Source organism: Chrysoperla carnea, chromosome 1 (genome assembly GCF_905475395.1).
Source record: "Chrysoperla carnea chromosome 1, inChrCarn1.1, whole genome shotgun sequence".
Taxonomy (NCBI): Eukaryota; Metazoa; Arthropoda; class Insecta; order Neuroptera; family Chrysopidae; genus Chrysoperla; species Chrysoperla carnea.
This window is the reverse complement of record NC_058337.1, coordinates 102,639,130-102,666,163: the sequence shown is the minus strand read 5'-3', so window position 1 is coordinate 102,666,163 and position 27,034 is coordinate 102,639,130. Positions and strand designations below refer to the sequence as shown.

The 27,034-nt window shown below is 28.6% G+C and overlaps 3 protein-coding genes across 4 annotated transcripts in view; all 3 read left to right on the top strand.

Moving 5' to 3' along the window:
- The window catches only part of LOC123303288 (potassium voltage-gated channel protein eag), a 30,541-nt gene extending 23,597 nt beyond the window's left edge, over positions 1–6,944 (top strand). Inside the window, exons 8-11 of the mRNA XM_044886269.1 lie at positions 1,571–1,823; positions 2,564–3,382; positions 5,005–5,514; positions 6,698–6,944. Coding sequence (XP_044742204.1) covers positions 1,571–1,823; positions 2,564–3,382; positions 5,005–5,514; positions 6,698–6,846 — 1,731 coding nt within the window. The 3' untranslated portion in view covers positions 6,847–6,944. The remainder of the gene's footprint in view (positions 1–1,570; positions 1,824–2,563; positions 3,383–5,004; positions 5,515–6,697) is intronic.
- Positions 6,945–15,851: 8,907 nt separating this feature from the next.
- On the top strand, positions 15,852–18,034 carry LOC123304969 (persulfide dioxygenase ETHE1, mitochondrial). Of its 2 annotated transcripts, XM_044886540.1 has the most exons (6): positions 15,852–15,971; positions 16,052–16,160; positions 16,392–16,536; positions 17,045–17,259; positions 17,480–17,750; positions 17,891–18,034. In XM_044886540.1, exons 2-6 carry the CDS (start codon positions 16,131–16,133, stop codon positions 17,932–17,934), a joined length of 705 nt encoding a protein of 234 aa, XP_044742475.1. In that variant the 5' UTR covers positions 15,852–15,971; positions 16,052–16,130; the 3' UTR covers positions 17,935–18,034. The 2 variants fall into 2 exon arrangements, with proteins under 2 accessions (XP_044742475.1, XP_044742474.1); XM_044886539.1 differs by lacking the exon at positions 15,852–15,971 and having other exon boundaries at positions 16,019–16,160.
- Positions 18,035–18,744: 710 nt separating this feature from the next.
- Positions 18,745–23,967, top strand: LOC123292953 (zinc finger protein OZF-like). The gene is made up of 5 exons (XM_044873671.1): positions 18,745–18,752; positions 20,013–20,917; positions 22,288–22,625; positions 23,545–23,607; positions 23,861–23,967. Exons 1-4 carry the CDS (start codon positions 18,745–18,747, stop codon positions 23,548–23,550), a joined length of 1,257 nt encoding a protein of 418 aa, XP_044729606.1. The 3' UTR covers positions 23,551–23,607; positions 23,861–23,967.
- The last annotated feature ends 3,067 nt before the right edge of the window (positions 23,968–27,034 follow it).

Genomic DNA, 27,034 nt, shown 5'->3' with positions numbered 1-27,034 from the left:
ATATGCATGTGTAATAAAAATTTAAAATTATAATTAAACAAATAAAAAATTCAAATTTTACCTATTTGAATATATTTTAATAATTGATTTCCTTAAGTATGTTATGAAAATCTAAATATGTTAATAATTTTTTCAATTATTATTTAAGCCTCAATATCAATGGCGAATTTGTCAATTAGTCTAGTGACCACCTTATTTAAAAGACTATCGAAATATGGATGGTAAATTTTAGGACAAAAATGTATAAAATTTAAATTCGCTGGTGGTTTTGACAGTATAAACAAAGCACTTATGAATATCAGATTTAGAGATTATTCAAATAATTCAAGAAAGCACTAAATTATAAATTCACATTTCATAGCATGACTTCTGTTATCCTTTATATTAGTATCATATGAATTAAAATTAGAAATTACATTAAATTTTACGTCTATGGAACAAAAATATCACTATCGTTATTATGCGTTTTATTTAATGAGAAAAATGGACAAAAAAAGATCTAATGTAAAACTTTTTATTTATCGCCAACGTTTTGTCAACTGTAATGTTGTACTCTCACAGCACAGCCCTGAAGAAGTCATCAAAGTTGACGGAACGATGGCAATGAATAAAAAAATTTTATACATAAGATTTTTTGTTTGTCCATCTCATTAAACAAAACGTATATTATTATCGTTATTATTTTTATAATATGTGCATAGAGTATTGGAATCTGAAAAATGGGAATAGCTGATCATATCTGGAATACAATTAACCTAAAATAATGATCATATCTGGAATACAATCAACCTCTGAACACTTTATTCTGTCAATTCACTTGAATCTTAAAAAAATTAAATGAATATTCCCAAGGAGTGCGTGGCACTCAGGTAGGATTTGGAGGGGCGCTATAGTCGATAGGGCAACAATATTGTTGTTATTTAAGAAAGTATAATTTTCTGGAAGAAAGGAAAGACGGCATTTTTTGTATGAGAAGGTCGCGAGAAAAGAGCGCCTGGCTGATTTACATAAGCTAACTAAAAAAAAAAGATGCTGTCTGATTTTCGGATCCCGGCTTCCGATATGGTTAAGACGGCCCGAGATATTAAATGCATTATATTTTCTTAAGTTAAACCTTTTTCAACCGGGAAAATAAACGAAAATTCTATCTAAGTTCTACCCATTCGGCATAATCCAATACTATTATTTTTTCTATCATAGATTTTTAAGAATAAGAATGCGTATATTAAATTGCACACACAAATCGCTTTTATTGAGTCTCATTTTTTATTCTTCTATATTTATTTAAAAAAGTGTTTATTCTCATTAATTTATGATTAATAAATTTATTTCTCAAAATTTTAATGTAGATAATTACATTCACTTAAGTTATTCAAAAGTTACATCTTATTACTGGCAATAATCAGTGTCACAAGAGTATTACTCAATTTGCTGATTTGCTTTAAAAATTTGAAATCAATTGAACGGATTCTATAAATTTTTTAATAAATTTCGTAAATATTTTCATAACATACTTAAATATAAATGAAATAAATCAAAATTAAATAAAAAATATATAAATAAATTTTAGGTATTAAATTATTGTCCAAAAGATATGAAAGCAGATATTTGTGTACATTTAAATCGTAAAGTATTTAATGAACATCCAGCATTTCGTTTAGCATCTGATGGTTGTTTACGTGCATTAGCCATGCATTTTACCATGTCTCACTCAGCACCTGGTGATTTATTATTTCATACTGGTGAATCAATTGATTCATTATGTTTTATTGTTACTGGATCATTAGAAGTAATACAAGATGATGAAGTAGTTGCGATATTAGGTTAGGATTTATATTGATCTTACAAGGAATGCAGAAAGAAAGGTCACACGTTATTTTTATTTGGAATCAACCCTTTCATAGTTTAAATGCCTTATTTACCCCAAGTGAGTAGATATTCGACCATGTATTAATATTAAACCTCAGGGAATGAGATAATGCTCCAGTAAACGAAGAGAAAAAAGACGAAGTCTCTAAATTTTGACCTATAGCACCGATTTTGGTGAAAATTTGAGCTCAAGCAAAGTTTACCCTCTAGATCAAAAGTTATATGGTCCCGGGTGGTGCTTTTGCCCAACTGATGGTAACCCTCCTCCTTCTAGAGGTTGGTAAAAATATGTTGAAAATGACAACGGAAATCTAAAGAAAGATGAATTCTATGCAAAAAGTGTTTTTAAGCATATTTCGAAAAGTCAATACTTTCCCAGTTATTGGTGATTAAAATTTGGAGTATTAAACGTCAAATAACTGAAGAATTTGACGTTTTTTTTAAAAAGTATATCGTACACTTTTTAAAGCACTATAAAAAACTTTCAAGTCATTTGCATGAAAATTGACAGAGTTATAATGAAAAGAAAAAACTCATGTTATATCTCCCAACTAATCTCCGTCTCAGTTTACGCCCTGTCTCAGAATTTGAATTTGGGAAAAATTTAACTCTTGTCTTTCGCTCTGCATTCCTTGTGATGAATAATTTAATATAAATATTTTATTAAGTATTCAAATAAAAAATCATAAAATAGGTAAGGGTGATGTATTTGGTGATTCATTTTGGAAAGAACACGCTGTTGGACAATCGGCAGCAAATGTACGTGCATTAACATATTGTGATTTACATACAATAAAACGTGATAAATTATTAGAAGTATTAGATTTTTATCAAGCATTTGCAAATAGTTTTGCTAGAAATTTAGTATTAACATATAATTTAAGACATCGTTTAATATTTCGTAAAGTTGCCGATGTAAGACGAGAAAAAGAATTAGCTGAACGACGTAAAAATGAACCGCAATTAGATCAAACACAAGATCATTTAGTTAGAAAAATATTTTCAAAATTTCGACGTGATCGTGCATTACACACGCCATCAATTCAACCGAATCCAGCAATTACAGCTGGTGATCATAAAAATGATATCGAAAAAGGTGCAGATGGTACAGATGAGAAAAAAGTATTACAAACAACAAAATTATCATCAGTTATCGAAAAAGATGGCCAATCTGATGGCGGTGGTGGGGGTTCATTAATAACAGTGACATCGACAAAAAGTTCAAGACCAACTACAGTGCGAACAAGTAAGTGGGGGCGATTATTAGGTTCATCAAGTTTAGATTCTAGTTCGGAATGTTCATCACAACCAACACCAGCATTCACACGTAGTTTAAGTGCACGTGATCCTTCAAAAGATCATCATCAACGACCGTCATCATCATCATCTTCATCAACAACGATAGCCACTACGTCATCTGTTTCAACGACACATACAACAACTGCAACAGGTGGTTCAGGGAATAAAATATTCCCAAAATTACAAAAAATGGCAACTACCACATCCATATCAGGTAAATTTTTATGTGGACCCATTTTTATACCATGTATACAGGGAGGGCCATTTTAATATATACACCTGAATATCTCGTTTTGTAATTAACCAATCAAAAAATAACTTAAACAAAAGTTGCAGAGTGGACTTCGACCGACAATTATCGATAAACTCTAAGCGTATTTACTTTCGATTAAATGCAATGATGACTTATCTTTTACCGCTTGGTCCAATCCAAGTCCAATCTGATGTCAGGGCTTAAATTTCTTTTTATACCATGTATATATGAAATATACATAGTATTATAAGTTTAGTCCCAAGTTTGTAACGCCTAAAAATATTGATGCTACAAAAAAAAAATTGGTATAGGTGTTCATAAAATCACCTAATTAATCCATTTCCGGTTGTCCGTCCGTCTGTGGTCACGATTACTCAAAAACGAAAAGAGATATCAAGCTGAAATTTTTACAGCGTGCTTAGGACGTAAAAAGTGAGGTCAAGTTCGTAAATGAGCAACATGGGTCAATTGGGTCATGGGTCCGTAGTACCCATCTTGTAAACCGTTAGAGATAGAATAAAAGTTTAAATGTAAAAAATGTTCCTTACAAAAAAATAAACAACTTTTGTTTGAAACATTTTTTTGTAAAGATTATTGTTTACCCGTGACAGCGCAAATTAGTTCAGAACATAATTGCTATGTTATATACAACATATAGTACCAATTATTTGCATAGCAACAACATTGTTTATTTCAAACATATACGTCACTTATAAGATTGTATTATTTGAATTGTGTATCCGTCTGTGGACACGATAACTCAAAAACGAAAAAAGATATCGAGCTGAAATTTTTACAGCGTACTCAGGACGTAAAAAGTGAGGTCAAGTTCGTAAATGAGCATCATAGGTCAATTGGGTCTTGGGTCCGTAGGACCCATCTTGTAAACCGTTAGAGATAGAACAAAAGTTTAGCTGTAAAAAATTTTCCTTATCAAAAATTAACAACTTTAGTTTGAAACATTTTATCGTAAACATCACTGTTTACCCGTGAGGGCGACAATTAGGGCGGAAATTTTATAATATGTACTATACTTGATTATCAGTTATGTATGTGTCACATGTTGGTATATGTAATGTGATAAAGAAATCAACACTGACTATACATGGTATTTCAACAATTAACTCAGTCAATTGTTTGTTTTCACTTGTTGTGTATTAGTTTTTGTCAGCTGGTTGTTTTACTCAGCTTTTGTTGATTTTTAATAATATTATAACCCATTTTGCTAGGCGTATAATAAATTTTAAGGTCAGTTTTTATGACGATATTCAAATATGTCGTTACGGGTAAAATGATCCCCTTTATATGGGTTAAAATGATCATTATATTGCGTGAAAAATTATAACAGGTAAAATTATCCCCCATCAAGTGGCGGGTCTTGAATTAATCTTGAATATATTGATAGTGATAAACACTTGAACACAAAAATTTCGACATCATACATATCTCGAATAGTTTGGCTATAAATTACCTTTTTTCCTAGGGTAATCATTATAGGACACCTTCCCCTGGTCATGATTCATAATGCTCAATCAATCCAAAGTTTCCTTTACTTGTTTTGATAATCTTGATAACAAAATTAGGTGTTGGCATAACCCGTCAAGACACAATAGAAGAAATTGTTGAAGTGGATGATCGTGAACATAGACAACGTCAAATGAGTTTACGTAAAGTAGACAGCTATGATGGTGGCTTACGTACAACAGATCCATTAGCATTGTTATATGCAAGTCGACAAATACCAGCTGATGTGACAGAATATAAAGAAATTATGAATAATATTATGGACTTTAAAATTGATGTGAAGTTAGAAATACAACGATTAAATCAAAGAATGGAACGTATGGAAGAGTTATTAAGTGATTTATGTGTTAAAATAACAAATTCAACTTTAGGTGGTGGTGGTTCTATGTCACAATCACCTCAAGGTGAATCTGATCAAGAAAAATCCGTCCGACTTCGGTCATCATCGTATACAATTGATAAAACTGCTGCTGGTGGTGGAGCATCTACAACAAGTACTGGTGGTGATTGTGGTACTGGTTTAGGTCCAATTATACTTAAAAAACGTCGCGCAAAAAGTCGAACAAAAGGTACGTAAATTGTTTTTCAGAAATAGTAATTATAGGTTTCGTACCGACTTCTAAAAAATTTTTTCAGTCGTCCGTCCATTGATCGTACCTAGTAAATGTCGAAAATGACATAAATAGACTTCTTAATTTTGACAATTTGGAAGATTCAGGTACATATAACAATTCCTCCACTAACATAATTAGCTCTTTCCAAAATTATTGCAACTTTGAATTCTTCTAGTTGAGTTGTAGCGATTTTCCTACAATGGGGCATACTTAGATTATACGATTTGTTACAATACTTGGAAAGAAGGTGGTCTACCCCAACCACCATTCCAGATTCCAAATCAAGGAATACTCAGCTCAGATAATATTTAACCCTCCTAGGCAACTAAGGATTGCATTTTTATACACTCCTTATTCTTCCTTTGAATTATTCTGAAATCCAATTGCTACTGGATTATTTTCGACTGAAAATTTCAGTTACATAGGTTAACTCTCGCTTCTCAAGACAGTTAAACTGTGTTGCTTTGAAACATTTTTTCGACTTCTATAATCTTCTGTACAGATTTCTGTCAATGGAGCATCTGTTATTATGTGTACCTTAGTTTTCATGGACATTAGAGTCATTGATGCATACTGATGTCTCTTATTCCTCGCATATCGACTTATTTTCCAAATCTTCTTTTGAGAGTGCATTGGTACTTTCACCAAAATTATTCTTGCGTGGATCCAAGTATTATTTCATATCTCCGTCAATATTATCCACATCATAGTTGGTTGGTTTAGACTTTAAGTGTCGTCCTTCAGGTCTATTTGTCAGCTTTTTGCAATTTTCCATATTCATTTACTTTATCTTTCAATTCTGTATGTCTGAATACTATTCGCGACTCCAAGATACCATAGAAAACTTTGTACTGGCAGTTGAGATTGTAAACATGGTCTTGGGACATTAAAAAACACTAAAAGGGAATTTCTTCTAAGAACTAGACTTGTGAATAATATAAAATAGATTTACACCATGGAGATAGACGTTTACACCCTCTTCAACCGCCGTGACAGAGCTATCTATGGTATCTTGGAGCCGCGAATACAAGTCACCTTATTATTCTTAAAAAGGTGTTAATTTTTTTACTCTCTATTCTATAACGCAATTGAATGTAATTAATTTTGAAGTAATGTTTTTAAACATTATTTTTAAAAGGTGTTGCTCCAAGGGTACCAACAACACCTACTGATGCAACAACTGCAGGAACAACGATAGGAAGTAGTACCGTTGGTGGAGGTGATGGAACATTGACACCAACAGATGAAACAAATGTCATATCATCTAGACGTATACACAAAGAATAAATAAATAATAAATTAACATGTCTTCGTTGAATCGCGTCGTATCAAGGGCTTTGCAACAATCAATAATAATGAAACGATTAATTGATTGATTGATTACGGGATTACATCAACAAAGAAACACGTCCAAAATGAAATTTAAACAAAATAAAAACTTTTCATTTTCGTTTTTCAAAAAACTATAAAAATATAATACATATTGTATAAAATAAATAAAATATATTATCCGCTTAGTGCCTGATCATGCAAATATGTTCTAGAATTTAAAAAAACATGTTGAAAACGGTGGCGGGTATACCAATAGGCTAAATATACTCAAGTCTATGGCAAAATTTGAGTGACAAAATTTTAACGGCCTATAGTTGAAAAACGTAAATCCACCACTAAGCTGAATAGCCGGCCGCGTTGCATACCCTTGATTGTACATTTTTAATTGATATAATATATTCATTGCAAAAATTGTGTACATACATTATACATAGAACGTTATGTATAAATTATAAATAATTACTACAATATAAACAATTAATTCTTACATTATTATTTATTTTTAATTATTTTCAAAAACAAAATGGCTATAACTTACGAATTATTATCTATTTACTTAATTATTTGTGACACTTCTCACGTAATTGTAAAATAAAATATTCATTTATTTTTATTCCAAGTATATTCCAATTTATACTGTGACATCCATTAAAGATAGTATCGTAAATGTTACAAGCAAAATAACTCAAATTGAATCAATCATTATATCATCATATGCCTCTATCAATTCGAAGAATTAATATTGCTATGTTCATAGACAGGTCATATTATTACATGCTTTCATATTCAAATCCTGTACAACTTAGAATTAAAACTAAATAAAATTGATAATTTCCCAGACCCAGACTGATTTTAACGTGTATAAATTACAGCATATATTGGAATATACTACTAACATAAATTAAAACATAAAAACACAAATGTGTAACCTCAGATCTATTGATAAAAAGCAAACTATTTACGAAAACTAAAAAAAAAAAAACTTGTCGTCTATATTTATATTCCGTCCTCAATCTAATTCACACTACAAATATTTTACTTTTTATTTAATTTTTTAATTTATTTTATGAAGCACTTCACATAAATTTGAATTATTTAATGATATCACTGAGAGTGTTCACATGCATTACTGGTATTTAGCAGAACCCCACGTTGAGCAACTATAATACCAACGATAGCGCGATATTCGAATATAACGCTAAGATGTCAGCGCCACGAGTAAAAAAATGGAGGCCATAGTTAAATAACTCAGCTGATTTTTTATTGAATAAAAAGGCAAAAGATACCTACTTTTTTATACATTTTAATGTGTTTTACTCTTTTATATTTGTATAGTATGTGCGTATTGTTTACAAGATTGTTAACAAACATTTACGTTAAATACTATGTAGGTATCTATGGTCGTTGCAAAATATAGTTCTATTTTCAATCGCTAGATAGAGTCTTTCTTAGTATTAAATTCATAAAGATAATACAGATAGAGTACGCCAGAGGTGTGCTAGCCTGTAAGTGGATGCGATATGCGCAGCGAGGGAGAAGACTGCCAGTGAGTTCCCCTGTGTCCTTGTCTAGTACGTATACTTATACGTATTATACTGACTATCGTGTATAATAAGTATATACGTACATATGATTATAACAAAGACACAGAGGAACTCACTGGCACCTTTCTCTCTTGCTACGCATATCGCAAACACTTACAGGCTATCGATCTCTATCTGTATTATCTCTATGATTAAAATCCAATAAGTAATAGATAAATTTTTGACATTTTATTAAATCACATAACCTACAAAATTTCAGTATATTTATTTTTAAATGCATTTTAAACAATTACAAGAAAGTTTGATTTATTGGATTACACCATCAAAATTTATTATTATTTCGTTAGCACAGTTGCTCAATCGTAGGTTCTACTTAACACTAGTATTACAAAATACAATATTTATATCACATTTATGTACAGAATCAAGTAATTACTAGATTTCTTTTTGCTTGCATATAATTTACGCTTGATATTATAATGTAGGTAGCTACATACCTACTTTATATAGATTTATAAAATGATGCTATTGTGATTTTTAGATATTTAAAAACAAAATTCATTTTTACAATTTTTTGAAAAATGCAATAGGTATACTCTCCTTAATCCAACCATTTTAAGTCCAAAAATGATTCCATAATAGAAATTTGTAAATAATATAAATTTATTTACTGCGACGTTTAAAGGGTATCTCTTTTACCTCCAAAAATCAGCCGTGAAACGCCAAATAGTGAATTGGGTTAGTGAACGGAGAAGCTAGTCAATTTAACACTTCTAGCTCTTTTTGTCTTTTTGTACTTCAAAGTAAACCATACTTTTTAACATTATTTAGGCTTTAAAAAAAAACAAAAACTCTTCCAATATTAAATTTCAAAAGTTTTTTGAGTCCAAGTTGTGTATATTTTCACTTTCTGATATTCTTTTATTTATTATTTTCTTTCTATCTATCTACATACATAGTAATTTTTGAAAACTTTATGTACATATAGTCATTATTACTAAATATGCCTCTAAGAGTTGACTTGCGTTTATTTGGTTGCTTGATTATATTGGCTATCCACGAATGACACATTTAGGCTATAGAGCCCATTGTGATACCATGTGTTTAACCACCTTTTCCGCTGATAATTTCATTTTTCAGCTCCTTAATTATTTTCAGAGGCTGAATACACCTAATTCATGCATATACCATGCACTTCACCAGCTCATCACAACCATTAATTAAATTAATTTTTGTTGTGACGACGGGAATGAAACCCACTACCCTAGGCATACCGCGAACGGAATTGTACTTTCTTTGTAGATGTACCTGAATTTTTTTTTTCTTTATCCTTTTCTTTATTTATTATTTCTTTTGTATTTACTATATCACTCGAAGGAATCTGTTGGCGAATCAAAGCTATAATATTCTTGATATCACTAGTTCCGCCATAATACTTAAAATGTTAACTAAAATAAGTAAAACTCCGTTCTTAGTAGTAAATTTGACGCTGTGCCGTTACTGGATCATAGAGAGTTTTACCATAATACAAAATGAATTTAGAAAATTATATTGAATTTGTTTTAACTATTGAGCATTTGTTGTGAAATAATGAGAACACTAATAGATAGAAATATAAGTATACATATACATATAGACAAACAAATTTAATGCACTCTATATTTATGAAAAATTCGAAATTATTTTTTCTTTTATTTATTTTTTTTTTTAAATCTGTGATACTCATATTAATTTTGTTATTAACAAAATATAAAAGTTTAAAATTTATATTTTTAACAATTTAAAAACAGAAATTATATTCAATAAAGCCATACAATTGACAAAAAAAGACAAAAAATTGCTTGCAGCAAAACTGATTATAAATTAATATTATACAGTTAAAGCTTCATTATGACAGGTGATAAATACTAGCATTCAAGTAAGTATATGTGTTAGAGCGCGACGAAAACGGCATCGGACGGCAACATTAAATCATGCTCTAAGAACATTAGTTAATATATGTTGGAAGTAAATTATCTATTAAAAAAGGAGTATTTAAGATAAAATCTTCCTATACAAAAGTTATAAGTTGAATTAAATTTTTTTCCTTGGATCAGCTGAAAAAAGCATATAATATTATACATAGATAACGCGACGGATATGCTAGCCTGTAAGTGGATACGATATGATGAATAAGAGAGAAGACTGCCAGTTAGTTCTTATGTGTCCTTGTCATAGTCATATGTCATAATCATATGATGCATAGAGATTTTTTGTAATATAAACAATATCTAGCCAATGACATATAGATTAGACACAAGGACACATAGGAATTAACTGGCAGTCTTCTCTCTCATTCATCATAACGCAAATTTTGGGCAAAATAACGAAAGTAAAATAGACACAATAACGAAAACAAATATTATATGAACTACCAAATTGGCAGATTGGTAGTTCTGTCAAAAACTGTTATTATATACAAAATATAAATTTAAATTTATTTAAATTATGAACAAGAGCATGATTTAACGAAATTTTTTCCGCAGTGAGCGCTATGCTCGACTCTGTTTATCGACCATACAGTGTGCTCCTCTCTACGAACAAGTTATTCTGGAACTTTCTCCAAGGAGCGTTAAAATTCTTTTAATATTTTTCATAATAAGCAAATTCCAGCTTCATATTTAAAAGATCGTGTAATATATATCTGGTTGATAAGTAATTTTGAATCAAAACCAATATGAAAATAATTTTTATTTTGAATAGAATTGAATAGATATTAACTGTCTTCCCTCCGTTACGTTAGCCCTCTTGATAAAATTATAAAATGGAATGCTAATATTTATCATCTCATTATCAATCTAATGATGTTTTTGCTTGATTTATATTAATTTATAAATTAACTGTATACAATAGAGATTCGATTAATCAAATGAATTGTTTATTAAAACAATAATATACTTCTTAAAACCCAAAAGAAATGTGCCATCAGTTTAACCTTTTCTTTAAAAATGACCAATTAAAACTACTTTACACTTTGGCATTTAAAATACCATTTTAGCCTGTCTTAGGCACGATTAAAAGTTTCCCCGTCGTATATATTAAGGAGTGAATTAATCGAGTTTTGATTGTATTATATTTGTTATTGAAATAATAGAATGTATATAAATAAAAATATATGAAAAAGCAATAATTTATATAAGTTACTAAATAAATATTAAATTTAAAATAAAAAAAAATGAATATATTCATCTCACAATGCACTAAAGACTGAATGAGATTTTCAAAAGTTTTTTCAAAACGTTTGTTATTGTGTTTGTTATTCTAGATTCTTTAAAAATATTTTACACACAAACATTACTCTATCATTTATAAATTAGAAGAAATTGAATGCTTTCTTGGCTTCTGATTCGATGTGAATATGAGAATTAGTCTAAAAAATTACCATCATTCAATAAGCACTTAATTTTATATATATAAAAAAAGAAGAATATACATATATGATAGACAAAGAGCCTAACATATTTTTAAAAAACATTGCACTTTTAAAAGCATTTATATATTATGTATAATATTGTGACATTTGAAGTTTATTCAGAAATCTTCAAAGAGATAATAAACCTCCTAATAAAATTGAGTCAATATATACCACAGTCATATATATACAAGTCATTTAACTTCGGAAAAAATCATGGGTCTCTTAAAGAAAATGTTTTAGTTACTTTATTTTTATTAAACACTAGACGGCGCCACATATTTCAAATCCAAATAGCTTTATTAGTATAAAATTTAAAATAAATAAACAAGTTTTAATTTTGTATAAATTCTATTTATTATCATTAAATTAATAAATAATTTTAATTAATTCATAATAATATTTGTTGAAATAAAATTTAATTATTAATAAATAATATTAATTTGACAGTGTTTGGAATTAATACTGGTGGCGTTGCTATGTAGCAGTTTTAGGAACTAACTCGTACATCAATAAGGGAACATTTGTTAATAAGGGAACATTATATAGAGTTAACAGACTTGTGTAAATATAGACTGCAATTTATACGATAGTTGATTATTAGAATTGAAAGATTGATGAGTTTGCATTCTCAATAATAATAGATAGACTAAGAGATAGAGCCGTGATATATTATCCTTACAATGTAGTTGTCATTACGCAAAGGGGGTGTGGGGGAACCTTTTTCGGTAATGGCGGATAAAACCCCTAATGCGGAGATGGAAGGTGCGAGGTTGAAAGTGAAAATTTGCTCGTGAATGTAATATGTCCACTCCTTTTTCAATATAATTTACGTCACCTAAGAAGTGAAAATTAAAGTGTTTTTTTTTCATTCGTTAGGCAAGACCTAGTCATCCGCCCATTTCAATTTTCACTTCTTAGGTAACGTAAATTATATTGGAAAAAGGGCGGACATATTACATATCACGAGCAGATTTTCACTTTCACCATCGCACCTTCCATTACCATCTTTATCCGCCATTACTGAAAAAGATTCCCCCTACACCTGCTTTTCGTAATGATAACTACATTGGAAAGTCTACAGATCACGAGCAAAACTCGATTCTGTGGCTTATTGTATAAAGACGTTTCGTTTTTAAATACAAATATTGTTTAAATCACTTTCCAAGTTTAAACAACTTTAAATTCTTTTTGGAGATTTCTGATCATGTTCATATACAATTTATAATATATTATTTATCATATTCAAAATATATTTAAAAACATATTTTTCGAATACACTCTACATACTCTAACATGTAGAAATAAAAGATAAAAAAGGAGTTAAATATATTCAAACAAAACTTTTGATAATACTATTTGTCAAAATTTTGTTTGAATCACTACATAGCGCAAATTAGGTATATAGATGAGACATATAGATTTTATGTAAAATTTCTTGAGTAGAAAATTATATAATTTAATGAGAAAGGTACATTTTCCGATTTATTTATCATATGACCAGATGGGACCAGAATATTTTAATAAATATTTAAAAAAATATTCAATTGACATTCAAATAATTTATTTCACTTATTCAATGAAGTTGGACAGAAAGATCGACAAACACTTTAGTTGGATTTAGGTATACTTATCCATATTATCTAAACATTTGCTAAAAAGTTTTACTGACTTAACTGATTTCTGTTTTGTTTATTAAATATTAATTTATATTATGTAGATATTAATTTAATTATCACTCATATCCGCTAATATTAGTAAATTAATAAAATGATATGAAAGTAAGTAGTTGAGATATGATAATTAATATATTTTTTTGTTAAATGATAAAAATATAAAAATGCCAATACCTTAGAGGTTATAACATTATTATGTCCCTAGACATAATAATAACAAACTATCAAGAAAGGAATAGGCGGCTCCTCGATAATGTACATGTAAAGCTCGGTTTTGCTTGTGTCAACTATCTTCTCTCGGTTCCGGCTCATTTCATATCTAGACGATTTTACTATAATGTCACTATGTCAGTCAAAAGAATCGAGCGTATTTAATAAACTATTTTTTACACGCGATATCTAACACTGTGAATCGTCATTTTATGTCGTTGTACTCGTTGCTCCTCGCTTTCGACTTTACGAATGTCTTGGCGATAGCTCCTGCCAAGAATTGTACTGCCAGCAATAAAACTTATTGAACAAAAATTTGAACAAAACAAGTTACTGTTTATGGCAAAAATTAAAATTGTGTTTAATAATGGCTGAGAGCTTATTTGTTATTAAAGATCTATGAAATAATGTTACTAAAATGAACATAAAATGTCACACATATTAAATGTATTTGTAAAAATATAAATATCGATCGCCTCTCTCACTTTGAATTTTGTTTAAAACAAATAAAAATTTATAATTAAATGATTATTATTATTAATAAAAAAAAATTAATGATAATATAAAAATGAATGATATTGAAAGATGAAACAAATTGTACAAAGAAGTACTCAAATAATAATATTATTATACATTCTAATAGCTTTGCAATAAAAATGAATGATCATGATATTACTATGTAATATTTAAATTTTAAGTATAAGAATATTATAAATAAATATAATATTGTTACAAATTTATCTATTTGTCTTTTCTATTATAAATCATTGTTTTAAAACTTTATTATATGATAATCTACCGTTTGTATATGGAACGAAAAATCTCAGTCTAACACTAAAAAGGCAAGAATTGTTCAATGATTTTGTAGGAATAGTCCTTCAAAGCAATGAAGGACTTATCTGAGAGAGAAAAAAAACTGTGGATAGAGTCTAATGTGACCCTTGAGGTCAACACGAATAACTTCCCAGCAAAATAAAAAGTTTAAAAAATTTTTTAAAATCAAAACTTGAACGACTCGAAACGACTCGATTGAATGTTATGAAATGCTTTTCGGATCATATTACCATTAATAAGTCGATATCATTTTTTGTTCGCGTGATATCGACGGCGAAAAAACTGTCTACGGATGTACACACATACTTATTCTTCAAATTGCTATTAATGCCTTATCCTAACCATGAAACGTAAGGTTATGTTGAAAATTTCGATTTCGAAAATCGTACCCATTAAAGTAACTTCCTATATTGGGAAGATAATAAGTGGTAAGCTATTATCATGAATTTTATAAAGCTTACGATTATGAGAATTTGGCAACACTTAAAAATTGTAAGAGTTAGGAGAACTTGATAAGAACAATAAACACCTCATAATTGAATACCATCAAAAATCACATCTTTCTAGCATGAATAGAACTAAAAGGGTGATTTCAGAGGCGTTTTCCGATTTTAATGGGGATGGGTTCGAAAAGTTTTCGGAATTCACATGTAGATTTCCAGATTTCAAGGCCGCATTTCTCTGACAGGTCTAGAAGTGGGCTACAATTTGTATAAGCGATTGAATGAGTTGTATTGTAAGGGCTGAATTTATATAAGATGGATAGATATGGAATATAAGTAATTTCTAAACTTTATATTTAAAGGTGAGTACCTAGCAATTACACGAAGAATATTTAGTCGGCAATCAGGTGCTTTTCAGTTTGTACCCATATTATATCGCTTATAATGCTTGAAGCCATCTAAGGGCGAGGTACATTTAGAGTATCCAGAACGATAAAATTACTTTTTGTTTAGTTTTAGATTGATCACCTCAAGTTCATTCTATTTAGGCATTTAGGAGCTATCAAGTTAAGTGGAAGAATAGAGTTTGCTTTAGACTCTAAAGTTTAGAGGAAGATCTTACCACTTTTACTAACTTCAACAACAATGCAGAATTAAATAAAATCAAATTATTTTTTTAAAAAAATAAGGAAGCTTAATAATTAAAATATTTAATAACAAACGATATCGTTTATATTATTTATGGGTGTGTAGAGCAGAGAGTCGGTGTACGTGACTTGTCTATATAAATAGAATTAATGATAAAATATATTTATCTCTTATTAAAAAATTATTTTGATTGAAGTAAATATTTAAATAGTCATTGCTTTTACAAGTATACCATTGCTATTTAGGTAATACATATTTCATCATACTTACATAGGTAAGTCACTCAGGAAAAATAAATAATTACATTTTATATGATGCAATTACTTAAATGTTCGCTTCGTTTAAAAATCATAGGTGAAGTTGTTTTATTATTAACATCCACTTGCATAATTAAGCACAAGTAAAGAAAGGCAATTTTCAAAAATATAAAATTATGACTGGTAAAAGATTACTATTTAGGCAGGTAAGTCAATTATTGTTTGTATTAACTTTTGTGTTTGATAACAATTTACAATGTCAGTGTCAATCAAAAATAGACTTACGTGTTTTCTAGGTTAAGCTGGATGTAGAATAAGATTTTTCGAGCAATTCAATTGTTAATTTAAATTAGAGCTTAATTATTAAATCCTCCTCAATCCTCTGATTTAAATTTACAGTTCATTAAAGATTTTTTATTTTATGTTTATAATTCTAGCTTTTTGATAATATTAGCTGCACATATACATACTTATTGGGTGATATTCTGGCAAAAGAAGCTGTGCTAATTGATCCTGTTCTAGAACATGCTGAACGAGATGCTCGTATTATTAAAGAATTGAATTTAAATTTAAAATATGCTAGTAAATATATTTTATTTTTCATTTATTTAATTATGATTAACGGTAAATAATTCATTTAATGAGGCCAGGTCAAGTTCCATGTTAATATAAATACTCTTGCACTTTTTCAAATCCAAACAAGTGCAAGCTTTTAGAAGTCACTTTTCCGAACAAAATCAATTGAAAATGAAACTAAACAAGTGAATCAATCATAAAAAGATTTTAACGTCATGTAAAAGTCCTTCAAATTAAATAAACGCGGCAATTGATAAAATTTTGGGGGCTCACCAAGCGTTAAGGAACTCTCCATTCCGTTGACGCATGTTGGTTGCCATCTATGACGGTACGAGAAATAAACCCGCTTCAGATTCGCTACCTACATGGCCTTAAACAATCATATACGATAAATTGAAATATATCGATTCAATTTATCGTTATATATTTATTGTTAACAAATTAATTAAATTAGAATAATAATTCATAAATAAAATTAAAATATAATAATTAAATAAAATCATAATTAATGTAGTGAATACACACATGCATGCTGACCATGTAACTGGTACTGGACAATTAAAAAAAATCTTGCCAAATTGTAAAAGTTTAATATCAAAAGAAAGTGGTGCAAAAGCTGATGTTTATGTAACAAGTGGTGATGTTATTAAATTTGGTAATCATCAGTTAGAAGTAGTTGCTACTCCAGGGCATACAAACGGTTGTGTCACATACATTTGGAGAGATCAGGTTTATAAAAATATTTCAATTAGAATTTCATTTTGACAATGTAAGGCGGTTTATGTTTACTTTTTGGGGGCATGACCTGGGGACATCTTATAACTTTTCATGCACACGCTTGTTGACATACGCAGTATGATGCTCCCACCAGTATCTGCCGTCTTATATTCAAAAGAATTCTGAATTAACTGAATATGCGAATTTTATTAGAATTATAATAATATTTAAGGAAATGGCATTCACGGGTGATACACTTTTGATACGTGGATGTGGAAGGACTGATTTTCAAGAAGGAGATCCAACCACGTTATATCATTCAATACATAAAAATATATTTTCATTACCTGATCATTATTTATTATATCCAGCACATGACTATAAAGGCGTTATGTGTACGTCTGTCGGAGAAGAAAAATTATATAATCCAAGATTAACTAAATCTTTGGATGAATTTGTTGATATTATGAAAAATTTAAATTTACCATATCCAAAAATGATTGGTAAGTATCGCTTATCTTTGATGTTGAGGGACAAGGGCAAGATAACTCTAGACCTTGTGTTGAGTCATTTTTTATGGCTTATAATATGACACCATTTCATTTATATTAATTAAATAAATGTAAAATAATTAATATTACAGATAAAGCTGTCCCTGCTAACAAAGTTTGTGGTGTTTTTGATTAAGATATCAACATGTTGAAAGTAGGGGTATGTTATTTTAACTAATGTTTCTTCGTTATCATTGAATAATTATTATATAAGTGTGTACATAATTAATTGTTATATAATTTCATTATTTAATTTTATTCGGAGTTAATTATATTGTATTTTTTTATGTATTATTGAATTTTATTAAATGTTATAATAATATATAATGTTTTTACTTAAATTTATAATCATCTGTATCAATCTTTATCTTTGTATTTATGGAGGGTAGAGATAAGGAGAACCATCTCTGTATATAAAAAGTGTCCATCGAAAAGCAGCAAATAAGGGTGGCGCTGCTGTAGCAAAAGTGTAAGTTTTAAAAGAAGTGCTCAAAGTAATAAGAGTAAGATAAAGATCTAAACAAGTTGTTCGAGAAGGATGGAGAATTTCACATAAAACACCTCCTGCTACACAAGCCCCATTCTGGTCAATTTTGTAACTGTTATTTGCTGTTTTTAGATGAACACTTTTTTACTTTAACTCCTATTTAAGATAGTTCTCCTTATCTCTACCCTCCATATTTGTATTGTATATTAGGCAACATTAGTTTAACCCTTAGATCATCTATTACTAGATATGCCCATTTTGTACTAAGCATGTACATTTTTGCTTCACAGAGATGATTAACAAAGTCAACAAATATTCAGCTGTCATATTCAAACAGCTGACAGAGAAACACAAGAATAGATCGAGTTATTCAATGGGAATGATCGTATTGACGGAAATCAGCTATTCCAATGATCTGTTACTGAGTGTTTAATTTATTCTGTGTAAAAGTTTTAAAGAATGGTTAGGTATTGTTTTATTTGCAAGAAATATTTTAAAGCAGACATGTATCACAGTATTTATTTAAAAGTGTTATAATCTTATTTTAAATACGCGCCAGAATATTATATTGTATATTAAGGCATGCGGATTAATAATCAAGATCAGTCATTTATTATCATTCTCGATATCTTAGAGAGGTCGTTCTCACTCTGTTGCCATCGCCATTTAGTACATATTCAAAGGCTTAACCACGAGGCACGCTTTGATATAACAGTAACTACTGTCAATTTTGAACAGCAATAATAAAAAGTAATTTAGTGTTAATAACAAGAAACAAAGTTAAATAAAAATGTTATTATTTGATAAAATATGTCGTACCTGTGGCCAAGAAAATGATGATTTAAAAAATATATTTGATGTTACTGATGTTGATTGTCCATCCATGATAGTGGCAATTGCTAATATACAGGTAAGTCAAATACCTAATATTTACAAATATAAGTTTCAAACATTAAAACTAAATCTTTGATTTATGGAAAAGTTTAAAATTTTTGACATTTGAAATTAACATTATTTTTCATCTTTCTCATAATTTACATGCGATTATTTCTTTTAAATATTTGAATTTTGTTTATGAAAATAATTAATACATAGTATAAAACAAAGTCGCTTCCCGCTGTCTGTCCCTATGTCCTTATGTATGCTTGAATCTTTAAAACTACGCAACGGATTTTGATGTGGTTTTTTCTAATAGATTTAAGATGAAGGTTTTTATATATAATATTAATACATGCATAATATAGTAGAGAAACACTACTAATTTTAGAGATTAATGAGATGTCGACGAAATTGTGAACAAAAGGAGGGTAAGTGACAGCATATGAAGTGAAGGTTATAACACAATAATCTTTGTATTTAAAATTGAAATTTCCCAGCGAAGCGGGTAGTTCACAGCTAGTTGTTTATAAATTTGTAAGAGATTTTAACTAATTTTACCATATTTCTATCACAAGTTTTTCCAATTTACAGAGTCCATTTTAATAAAGCCCATTCTCTTCTTTCATTTTAATAAACATCATTTTTCAAATTTTATTGCAATTCGTGGATTCAAAATCAAAATACCAATTCAAATTAAAAATATGTTATAATCTAAAAATAATTTTGTAGGTGGATAAAAATGATAATTTACCACAAAATATTTGTGAAAAATGTATAAACTCCATTAAACATGTTTATGTATTTAAATTACAATGTGAAAAATTACATATTCAATATTTATCAAATAGCTATCAATTTATCCTCATTAAAGATGATGGGCAAGATGAGAACGAATTAAATAAAGATGATAGTTATCAATTTATACTTATTAATGAAGAAGAAGATAAGAAATGTTTGACAGACGAAAATGATTTACAAATTCAATATTTATTTAATAAAGATAACGATTTAATCGATAAAAATGATTCAACTAAAGAAATTGAAGAAGAAAAAATATTTATTAAAGAAGACTATGCTATTGATGAAGAAGAATTAAAAGATGATGATTTAAAAGAAAATGAAATGACAAAATATGAATGTAAAACATGTAATGAAAGTTTCACAACGCCAAAAAATCTTAAAATTCATGAATTTTCACACACAAAACAAAAACCGTTTAAATGTAAAGAATGTAATGCAACTTTCGCACAATCATCAAGCGTAAAAAGACACCTTGCATGTGTACACACAGATATACGACCGCATGTATGTTCCATATGTAATAAAAGTTTTAAATTAAAGAAAATTTTAAAAGGTCACATGAATGTACATACAAAAGAGAAACAAGTTGAATGTAACGTATGTTTGGCGAAATTCACACTACCAGCAAATTTACGTCGGCATATGACAATGCATACGGGAATAGGTGAACATAAATGTGATATATGTAATAAAATTTTTACTCGTTATTGTAATTTACAATTACATATACGCCATCATCATTTTTTAAATAATAAAGGTGATAAAATTAAAATACGAAAAAAAAATGACAAAGAATATGAATGTGATGAATGTGGTAAAATATTAAAAACTAAAAAAGGCTTATATGAACATCAATTAAATCATGCAAATATTAAAAATTTTTTATGTTCATTATGTGGAAAAGAATTTGTATCGTATTCAAATTATTTATCACATATGAAAGTACATTCAGGTAATCATAGTTTTAAATTCATTTTACATTTATTTGTCATTGTTTGTTGAATGACGAATATAATAGGGAATATTCATGAAATTTAAATTTGGTTCAAATATTTTTCTCCCGTAACTTTAATGACTGGGCATTTCAACTAAACCATTATTTTAGTAATTAATATCTTTTTAATTACTTGAAATTAATTAATAAAAGTACAAATACAGTGAGGGCATTTAAAAATTTCTAAAACGAAAGTTCAAATTTTTATACGGACGTGACATCAAAGTACGGGCTTGTCAAATTTGTTGACATACTGTATGATATTAATTACTTACATTTTAAATGGTATTTCATTAAATTATACTATTCTACAGCTTTTTATTAGAAAACTTAATAATAACGAGAGTAAATTTTGTTTTGTAAATTCACTTTTTAAAGTGTAAATTATACATTGAACTGTCACCAATTGACAGATCACGTACTTATACGTCATTAACAGAGAGCGCCAAAAAACTGCGTTTAAATATCTCAAAATTATAATGTATTTTAAATATTTTTTTACACTTAAATACAGCATTTTTAAACAGTATATTTTTTACTTTGTTATAGTGGTGTAAACAATGAATTAAAAATATAAAAAAATACATGAATATTGCCTATTGAAATTGATAAAATTATTCATTTTCCTTTAGTCACATAACGTATACAGGGTATTTCACTATAGCTAGTCTAAGGCCTTTTTTAAGGAGGAGTCATAAGATAACATAAAACTGTATTTTTAATAATATATTTACATTGGAATGTAAATATGTAAAAACGCCTTAGACTATCTATGATAAAAAAACAGAATTTTTGAGAAAAATATTGAGAATTAGTTTTTATGATATGTTCGTACGCAATTTCGATGGATTGATAAGCATGTGTGAATTAAAATTCAAAGAGGATGTTGCGAACAATAAAATTGCACCACTTAGCTGAACATCAGATATATTTGGTGGCATTAAAACACATTAAATAATCTATATTTTTCAATTATCAAATATATCTGATATATTTTGATATATATTTTTGAAATATGCAGGTTGTCTTCGTTTTATAACTTGGCATTTGCAAAACAATCCCTACTTATAATAAATGTGAAAGTAAGGTTGTTTGTTTGTTTATTAGAGACTAACACTTGAGCTATAATTTATAAGGATATATTTAAAAAAATTTTGAAATTTCTCTCATACATTTTTTGCAGATGTCAAGTTAAAAAGGGTACGCTGAATGTTGAAAAAATAGAAATCTAATTTTTCAAAATCCTTCTCATTTTTAACCCCTTAACCATTTATCTCATCATAATTATATGCAACTGAAAAAAATTAATTATTTTTTTTTAAATTTAGGTGCAAAACCATACAAATGTGATTTATGTGACAAAACATTCTCACAACTTGGTTTGTTAAAATGTCATAAAAATGTGCATACTGGCGAACGTCCTTATACATGCAAATATTGTTCAAAATCGTTTAAACAAGATTCACATTTAAGATATCATTTACGTATACATGAGAATTTAAAACCATACGAATGTTCATTTTGTTTGAAAAAGTTTACAGTAAAAGGTACTTTAACGGTACATGAACGTATTCATACGGGAGAAACACCTTATGTATGTACAATCTGTTCGAAAGGTTTTTATGATTCAAGCAGTTTAAAGCGACATAAAGCCAAACAACATAAGGCAAGTATTAATTTATCTATTATTTAGATTAACAACAAGAAATTATCTTTTATTTTCATCCAAGACAATTTACGGGCTATTAGAAAATTACCGGAACAGCAGAATACTCAACGAAGTATAATTTTCCTATAGTAATTTAATTATTTTCTCTATCTCTCTCTACTATGGAAATTTTAATGCAAAAGCTTATTTCCATAAGAGAATAGATACAAAAAATTTCGAATTCAATTTCTTTTGAATCAATTCAAAATTAACTCTTGAAAAAATGTTTCAGGAAAAAATATTTCGTTGATATTTTATAAGGCACGACTTTTTATTTTGAAGTTATCCTCTGTCTCTAACCAGTTAATTGTTAGAAGTCATCTTAATTCTCTCCAAAATATAGCACATTGCTTTTTAAAATTAATGCAAAAAATTCTGTGCAAGCGTACGCCGTTTTTTATTTGTTCCCAATCGACGTGTTTTAGGAACAAAAAATCACAGTCAAAATTGTTAGTTCTGTTTGCAACTGTCTGAAAGAAATTTTTTAGTTGTTCTTGACTTTCGATTTTGAAAGTTGCCTCGAAATAAACACATGACCAAATCATTTTTAGAAATATTTTCCGATTATCTCATGAATTTGATAATTATATCTCATGATAATGATGTTCCGTTGAATTTATTAGGTTTTGAAAAAAACTTTCCAGTAAAAGTTTAATGTATTTTATAAAGAATAATTTTCTAATTTAAAAATTCCAGATTCCACGGAATATGAACTGATTTTTTAACGACCTTAAAAATATGTTTGTTTCAAGTAGAACCATTTTGACTCGCTGATTTCCCAAAAAAATAAAAGAGTACACCTTACTAGTACATTTCTTACACCTTACTCACATTTAATGTTATACATGAATAATTATCAATTCGTAATTTTTTTTAGATTTAACAAAATTTTATATAAAAACATGGATCGTACTTTAACTCAAATAATGTTCATCAATAAGTAAGTAATATTAATTATATTTAGTTGAGAACTCTAACTACGGCAAATATTATCTATTAACATAATTTTTTTTTTAATATTTCCCAAAAAGAACCTTAAAAAAGGAGGAAATATATCAAATATTTGAAAGAAAAAAAAATTTTGTTTTAATTTTACAAACAACCCAATTTTTCTAACGCAATTAAATTTAGTAAATATTATATTTTAAAAATATCTTCATGTTGAATTAAAAATGATTTATGATTTATTTTAGCCAAAATATCATTTGGTGCTGGTCGTTTTGGCGGTCGCAAGAAACATCTATGGGCGGTCGCAAGGATCAAGGACCAACATTTTTTGTTTGAAACATTTTCTTATAAATCAAATGAGTTCTGCAGAAAATAATAAGAGATAATTTTGAATAAAAGTAAAAATATTTTAAACAAAAAATGTTACGTTATTTAATAAAGAACAACTTTTGAATTCAAAGTGGTCTGTTATCTCTTATCGGTTATGAATTTAAGTTAACCTTTAGATAATGCTAAAGGTCAAAGTTATATTCAAGGTATCTTTACTTATGGAAGGGGGATAAGTGAGATCAAAAAAGGTGGAGGCCAGTTTTAAGCCCAATGAAACGGGCAGGTATCAAGCTTGTTTCTAAATAAAAACCAAGTATAGTCTTAGACAATACATACATATGCATTTCTATTAACACTGCTTGGGGCGTCCGCGATTGATGCCGCAGTAAGAATATACTCAGATATTTACATAGTTTACAAAGTTGGTCTAACAATACCCAATATAATTTCTCTAATGGACCAATTTTCTGAGAAAAGTACGGCCAATTAAAACTAGATGGGGGTTCTTGATTATGTGCCTCGTTGTACCTACTTATAACCCAGTACTTACCTAGTGAAAATTTTTTGCAATTTCAAGAAAATTGTTCGTTGTTATGTGATTTTTACATCAATTTTTAAGTAGGCTAGTTATCTTAAATGAATTACTGTCACTTTTTATAAATATTTATTTGGAAATAAAAATTAAAAGTAAATTTTTGAATATAAAAGTTTGACTAAAAAATTTATAATTAAACATGAGTAAGTATTTAATTATACGAAATTGAAAAATTAGCAATAAAGATTGTATTTTATTTAAGGGAAATGTGATGCATATTATCGACGTAAAGCATTATTACAAAGTGATCACTTCGAATTGCCAACGCAAAGTGAAATATTACAACGCCATAAAGAACATTTGACAAGTGTATTAAATGAATATATTGGCAAACCAATTCAATTAGATATTGGTGTAACACCACCATTAACTGGTGCTAAGGACGATTTATGGGTATCACCAAGTGATTTATTAATCCCATATGTACGATTGAAACCACCATTAACTAACAAATATGTCAGAGCATTAACACATGCTGGTATTTTAGGTAAATCTAATTACATTGCTCAAAAACAATTAGACAAGACTGACATTAGATAGGTTGATGCAAATGAGACTAAAATTTGTAACGGAATCCTCTATTACTGGTAAGGGAGCTGGTGACAGAAATTTTAGCACAATTAGAGCAAGGCTGAGAACACATTTTATCGATAGTGCTGACCCAATACATGAGTAAGCTATTTAATCCAATTAATCTACGGAAGCCCAATGTTAAATTTGACAAAAATTGATCGAAATTGTTAAATTCGGGTGACAGATAGTTCTGAAGGAGGGCACAGAGGACTCTTGGTCTAGGTGCTAGGGACCCACTTGCGGTACCCCTTTTTTGTTTTATTATTATTATGCGAAACAAAAAATGAGGTAAAACACCCTTAATTAAATAATTTTAATTAAAATGTATATAAAAAAGAAATGGGCAGAGAAGTACAAGAAAAATATCAAAATGAAATATCAGATCGTGTTGATGTTGAAATGAAATTGTTAGCAGATAAATTAAATTTTGTTTGCCGTAAAGAAATTACGAAGGCTGTATTTTCTGAAAAACTTAATGGCGAAAAAAAATTAAAAATGGAATTAAACCGATTAGAACATGAATATAAAAATCAATTGCAGGTATTGTTTTATTTACCATTTATTCAACTGGTTTTTAACATTCGTTCTATTATACTTTTATCAAAAGAAAAATACATAATATCTCTTCGATGGATCTACAGAATAGTGGCAATATTTAACAGCTCTATATATATATCAAAGGAAATTTCATTCATATCTCTACCAACACCCCGAAAGCTGAAATTTTGCCAAAAGGTTCCCTTGAATTTTCTTATAGCATATCATTGTTGCAATATACGTATTTTGTCATTTTAGTAAAATGCTTTGTATATCTAAATTACCAATTCTTAACTTTTAAGCGTTGATCGAAACTAGACATTTAATTAAAATAATTATTCAGGAAGAATTAAATAAATTGCGGTCTAAATTGTTGGATGAGGAGGAACAAAAACTTGAAAATCAAAAACAAATGTTACTGGAAGAAGGAAAACAAAGAAAAAAAGCTGCAATTAATGAAACAGCAAACTATTTATTAAAACGATACCAACATTCATTTGAAGTACAAGCACAAAAGCATACTAAAAACTTAGCACAAGCAATCAGGTATCTTCTTACAGTCCTAAGTGATTATTTCTGTACGGCATTTATGTAATTCGCTTCGAAGCCCTAAATGATTATTTCTGTACGGCATTTATATAATTGGCTTCGAGTACTTGCGCAGAGTTAGTATCCAGCAACATCGTACAAATTTGCTGGTGCAGGGGTGTGATTGACATTCATGTTATTACCTGAACCGCGCAAAACTGACGTCATGGTACTTAAACTTACTTTTACATATAGGAACATATTTTCAATATGACTCCTGGTGGGTCAGTTCAGAAAATAATTTTAGTATAGGCTTGTAGTCTATAAGAGAAATATTCTTATAAAAATTGATTCTCGATCAAAATAATCTTATATCTATATCCATATTGCAACTTCTTGAATATCTTAAACCTTTTTTATAATCATTAAAGCCTCCCATTAACGCTATTCAGTACAGAATCGCAAGATTCCAGAATTTTGCTTCCATGTCCAACATTAATACTTTATATCTAGATATAAGAATTAACATTCATTATGTTTATAAAATTATTTTTTAAGAATTGAAGAAGAAAAAATTGCAAAAGCTTTAAAGAATGCAAATGCAGATAAATTAGAAGCATTACGTATATTAAGGCATGATTTAGAATGTCGTAATATGGCAAATTTGATGTACATCTTAACGGCTGAACGTAATCGCTGCGAAAATGAAAAACAAAAAATTTACAATGAATATAAAATATTAATCGATGAAATGATATCAAAAGCATTGGATTTATATAAAGATATTTTAGATTTAAAATCATCATCCAATAAAATGCAAATTAAATTACATAAATATAACTCATTTATTGAACAA

Bases quoted from the DNA above. Each gene is read 5' to 3' on its own strand.
- LOC123304969 (XM_044886540.1), top strand. From the start codon at position 16,131: ATGACTGGTAAAAGATTACTATTTAGGCAG. The intron at 16,537-17,044 runs GTAAATATATTT...TAATTAATGTAG, and splicing joins TTTAAATTTAAAATATGCTA to TGAATACACACATGCATGCT. The intron at 17,260-17,479 runs GTTTATAAAAAT...ATAATATTTAAG, and splicing joins CATACATTTGGAGAGATCAG to GAAATGGCATTCACGGGTGA.
- LOC123292953 (XM_044873671.1), top strand. The intron at 20,918-22,287 runs GTAATCATAGTT...TTTTAAATTTAG, and splicing joins ACATATGAAAGTACATTCAG to GTGCAAAACCATACAAATGT.